The sequence below is a fragment of the Sciurus carolinensis genome, chromosome 8 (assembly GCF_902686445.1).
Source record: "Sciurus carolinensis chromosome 8, mSciCar1.2, whole genome shotgun sequence".
Taxonomy (NCBI): domain Eukaryota; kingdom Metazoa; phylum Chordata; class Mammalia; order Rodentia; family Sciuridae; genus Sciurus; species Sciurus carolinensis.
In genome coordinates, this window is record NC_062220.1 from 128,821,378 (window position 1) to 128,827,072 (window position 5,695).

Genomic DNA, 5,695 nt, shown 5'->3' on the forward strand with positions numbered 1-5,695 from the left:
TATTTTTTAAAAAAGACACTCATTTCCAGACATTAGGACCTTGAGTTTTTCTCTGTTGCTCGGTCTCTGCTCTACCTTATGGAGTGGTACTTTAACCTTCAACTTCAATAAATCTGTTCTTGGCCTGTTACTTCTATGTATTTTGTTCAGCTCTTTGTTTGGGACACCAAGGATCTGGACTCCAACTGGACACCCCAATGATAACACTGTTACCATGAGGCACCACACTAGCCTCTTCTATAGATTGATTCACTGAACTCTTCCAGTAATTCAGCTTCCCTGACTGTCCCCAAGTAGAGATGAAAGGACTGGGGATGTAGCTCAGTGGGCAAGCACTTACCTAGCGTGAGTGTTGCCCTGGGTTTGATCCCTAGTACCCCCTCTCCAAAAAAAGATGTATAGATCTAAGCATATATTAAAAAAACAGGTTGGTGGGCAGAACTCTACTTTCCCATAGGTCTGGATCTTTCCTCCCACAGTTCAACCTGGAAGGAGAGCTAAAATTATAATACTAATAAGAGGAGGCACAGGTCAATGCCTTCGGCTGCTTAATTATAGCTTGCAGAGGTGGGAGACAGTAGCTGACCACATTGCCTGAGCAAGTCACTCTCATTGTCAAATGCTGACAACTGGGCTGAGGATGTAGCTCAGAGGTACAATGCTTTCCTGGCAGGTGCGAGGTAAGGGTTTAATTTCTAAAACCAAACGGAGAAAAACTGCTGATATCTACAGCTGGAGCCCATACCTGTGGCATTTGAGCCTGCCTGGCTCTCTGGGATCCCAGGCATAGGGATACTCCTCTCTCCAGCATGAATGAAGCAGAACCAGTGATGTTCAAATCTACATGGAAAGAGAAAACCAACTTCCCCCTGCAAATACATCCTTCCTAAAAATAACATCACCCTCTAGTTGGAGGAAGAAGTTTTTTAACTTTTCTGAGTCCTACTCATTTTGTCTTTTTTTTTTATTTCGGTTAATTCTTTATTTTGTTTATATATATGCAGTGCTGAGAATTGAACCCAGCACCCCACACATGCTAGGCAAGCACTCTGCCACTGAGCTACAAACTCAGCCCTCATTTTGTCTTATTGAGTTAATTCTTTAGGCTTCAGGTTCTCCTCCCTAGGTACCCTGCCAATACCATGGGCCAAGCACCATTATATGCTCTCAACATTCATTTCTTTTCTTGGTACTGGGGATTGAACTCAGGGGCACTTGACCACTGAGCCACATCCCCAGCCCCATTTTGTATTTTACTTAGAGACAGGTCTCACTGAGTTGCTTACCACCATGTGGTTACTGAGGCTGGCTTTGAACTTGTGATCCTCCTGCCTCAGCCTCCAGAGCCACTGGGATTACAGGCGTGTGCCACCACACCCAGTCATTTCTTCATTTAGTTATCACCACTCTCAAGAGGAGGATGCTATAAGAACCCCATTTTACAGATGAGGACGTTGAGGCCCTGAGAAGCTGCAGTACTTTCCCAACTTCACATAACGGCAATGGGGTCCTAGCTGAGAGTCAAGATCAGGACAGATGACTGTAGGGTTCATGCTTTTTCTTTCTTTCTACCCTTACCTGCCTCATGAGGTTTCATGCAATCAGAAGAAGGTTGGGAGTTCTTGCTGGCATGTGGAATGACCTATAACTGTGACTGATGCTATGTGACCTACATCAAGTTCTCTCTTTCTGACACTCAGAATCTCAGAGCATGTCCTTCCCATCCTCCCATTACAATGGGTATGTAAGTATATAGTCAATGCTATATCCAATGGATCCCTCATCTATGGATTCAATCAACCACAGATCAAAAACATTTGGAGGGCTGGGTTTGTGGCTCAGTGGCAGAGTGCTTGCCTAGCATGTGTGAGGCACTGGGTTCGATTCTCAGTACCACACAGAAACAAAATAAAGGCCCATTGACAACTAAAAAATATTTTTAAAAAATTTGGAAAAACGAAAGCAGGGTATGATGTTGCTACTTAGGAGGCTGAGAAAGGAGAATCACTTGAGCCCACAAGTTTGAGACCAGCCTCGGGAACATGGCAAGAGCCCCTCTTTAAAACATTGAAAAGAGGTGGGGCATGGTAGTGCACATCCGTAATCCCAGCAGCATGGGAGACTGAGGGCAGGAGTATCGTAAGTTCAAAACCAGCCTCAACAATATAGCAAGGCCCTCAGCGACTTAGCAAGACCCTGTCTCAAAATTAAAAAATAAAAAGGGCTGGAGAGGTGACTCAGTTGGTTAAGCGACCCTGAGTTCAATCCCTGGCATCAATCAATCAATCAATCAATCAATAAAGGGCTGGGAATGTGACTTAGAGATTGAATGCCCCTGGGTTCAGTCCCTAGTACAAAAAAAATTTGCATCTGTACTGAATACATACAGACTTTTTTCATTATCATTATTCCCTCAATAATAGAACATAACAACTACCTTGTACTCGATATAAGTCATCTAGAGATGATTTATAAGAATACAGGAGGATGTATGTAGGTTCTATGCAAACACCACTCTAATTTATATACGGGTCTTGAGTATCCATGGATTTTTGGTATCCACAGGACTCCTATAACATCAGGGGTCCTGGAAGCAATCCCCTACAGGTACCAAGAGATGACTGTCCTATTGGACAAATTAAACAGTATTCTTTCCCTCTGTGACCACTAGAGGGACCACGGGTGCCGTTAACTGCCACCCTTCCCTTCAAAAGTAATCAATGCCCAGGACTTGCAACTTGTCCTTCCATATCCCAAGTTTCTAGACTCTTCTTCCTTCATGATTACTAATCCTCTATCCCAGTTCCTGTTTATTTGGTGTTTTTTGTTGTTTTTATCCTTCAAATCTCTAGAAGTTTCCACAGATCCTTTCTGGAAGGAGGTAGGAGGTGACTTTGTTCATAACCTCACTAATGCCAGCCCTCTGCCTGCTAAGGGACCTCCATACGCTTCTCACTCAAGCCAAGATGGGGACAAACTCCAGAGCAGAGGGTCCTGGAGGCTGTTGCAGACCCCCTCAGTTGCCCCCATCCCTCGCTCCCTGCTTCCAGTGATCTCTGTACATCAACCCTGGCTTTCTCAGGAGCAAAATTCTGCTCAGCCCCTCTTGACTATTGAAATTTGCCTCTGGAAGGGCTTTGCTCTCTCAGGTTACCTGGGTTCAACAATCCTCAGCTGGTGAAATCACATAGGCCAGGTTTAGCTGGGAACAGTGGTGCACACCCTGGGTACTCAGGAGGCTGAGGCAGGAGGATAGCAAGTTTGAGGCCAGCCTAGGTTAAAAAAAAAAGAAAGAAAGAAAGAAAGAAAGAAAGAAAGAAAGAAAGAAAAGACTGGGAATCTAGCTCAGTGGTACAGCACTTGTCTAACATGTATGACACTCTGGGTTCAATCCCCAGCACTGAAAAAAAAAAAAAAGAAAGAAAGAAAGAAAGAAACCTCAGGCTCTGAACCTCATTGAGGTTCCAATCCCTCAAATCCCCAGTTGTGGGACCTTAGTTTCCAATCTAGAAAAGAGAAAATTGTGCCCTCTTGAAAACTTGTTAACAGACTAAATTGTAGAATTTAAGGATAGCGCCTGACACCTTAAGGTTTCTCCTTAAATGGGGGCTACTGTTTGCATTAATATTAGTTCAGCTGAGCCACTTTCTGGGTATGTGTCCATGAGCACATGACTTAGCCTCTTTGAGTCTCAGTTTCTCCATCTGGAAAATGGGACCAAAACCCTATTGATATCAAGAGAAACTAGATATTTTCTAGCTAGGTAATGTTTTTAGGGTAACACCTAGTCTAAATACCAAACAGTAGTGATTGTAATTATTAAAGGCCACAAACTACAGTACAAAGAAAATGTCAATAAATTCCAATATAGTAGAGATCATTTGTAGATCTTTTTTTTTTTTTTTTTTTTTTTTTTTTTTAAATATTGGGATTGAACCCAGGACCTTGCTCTCACTAGGCAAGCACTCGACCACTGAGCTACATTCCCCTGTACATCATTCTTTGATCACAATCTAAATAACTAGAAATCAATAGTAAAATCATAAAACTGACCTTAAACCTTGCAAAGAAAACAGTCTCTTAAATAACTCCCTAGAGTTTTGGGTAAGTGGTGAATTCAACATGTGCACAAACTCCATTTCTTTTTCAAGTTCCACTAGAACTGCAGTAAATAAAATCTTTCTTTCTTTTTTTTTTTTTTTTTTTTGAATTTTACTTGTCAATGGACCTTTTTTAAATTTATTTATATGTGGTGCTGGAAAGCAAGCCCAGTGCCTCACACATGCTAGGCAAGACCTCAACCACTGAGCCACAACCCTAGTCCAGTAAAATAATTTTTATGGTAAAATATACATAAAATAAAATTTACAGGGACTTTAGAACATCAGCCATGGCCCCCTTCTCCCTGCCGGGAGAAGTCTGTATTATTCCCTTTAAATAAACCTGCTTAATATGCTTGCCTTGGCGTGCTTCTCTAGTGCTTAATCTTCAACATTAGAAGAAGCAGAACTCGTCACCGGTAAACGGCGGTATCAGATTTGGAGGTCCCACCGAGATTTATGCCAAGGCATATACATCATAAATCTGAAGAGAACCTGGGAGAAGCTTCTGCTGGCAGCTCGTGCCATTGTTGCCATCGAAAACCCTGCCGATGTCAGTGTCATATCCTCTAGGAATACTGGCCAGTGGGCTGTGCTGAAGTTTGCTGCTGCCACTGGAGCCACTCCTATTGCTGGCCGCTTCACTCCTGGAACCTTCACTAACCAGATCCAGGCAGCCTTCCGGGAGCCACGTCTTCTTGTGGTTACTGATCCCAGGGCTGACCACCAGCCTCTTACAGAAGCATCTTATGTCAATCTGCCTACCATTGCTCTGTGTAACACAGACTCTCCTCTGCGCTATGTGGACATTGCCATTCCATGCAACAATAAGGGAGCTCATTCTGTGGGTCTGATGTGGTGGATGCTGGCCCGAGAAGTTCTGCGCATGCGTGGCACCATTTCCCGTGAACACCCGTGGGAGGTCATGCCTGATCTCTACTTCTACAGAGATCCTGAAGAGATTGAAAAGGAAGAGCAGGCTGCTGCTGAAAAAGCTGTGACCAAGGAGGAATTTCAGGGTGAATGGACTGCTCCAGCTCCTGAGTTCACTGCTACTCAACCTGAGGTTGCAGACTGGTCTGAAGGTGTGCAGGTGCCCTCTGTGCCTATCCAGCAGTTCCCTACTGAAGACTGGAGTGCCCAGCCGGCCACTGAAGACTGGTCTGCAGCTCCCACTGCTCAGGCTACTGAGTGGGTAGGAACAACCACGGAGTGGTCTTGAGCTGTTCTGCAGAAACTTATTAAGCAAAATGGAAATAAGGTTACGGAAAATAAACACCAGTTTCTTAAAAAAAAAAAAAAAAACAAAATAAAATTTACAATTGTCTTGGTACTAGGATTGAACCCAGGGGGCACTTTGACCATGAACCGCATTCCCAGTCCTTTTTATTTTATATTTTAAATTTTATTTATTTACTTATTTAATTTAATTTTGTTAGTACCAGAGATTGAACCCAGGGGCACTTGACCACTGAGCCACGTCCCTAGCCCTTTTTAATTTTATTTTGAGACAGTCTTGCTAATTGCTTGGGCCTCTCTGTTGTTGAGGCTAGTAGCCTCAAGTTGCAATCCTCTTGCCTCAGCCTCCTAAGTTG

The 5,695-nt window shown here is 43.4% G+C and overlaps 1 protein-coding gene across 1 annotated transcript; it reads left to right on the forward strand.

Moving 5' to 3' along the window:
- Positions 1-658: 658 nt before the first annotated feature.
- LOC124991513 (40S ribosomal protein SA-like) lies at positions 659-5,386 on the forward strand. Its single transcript, XM_047562186.1, has 2 exons — positions 659-680; positions 4,568-5,386. Exons 1-2 carry the CDS (start codon positions 659-661, stop codon positions 5,320-5,322), a joined length of 777 nt encoding a protein of 258 aa, XP_047418142.1. The 3' UTR covers positions 5,323-5,386.
- Positions 5,387-5,695: the final 309 nt, after the last annotated feature.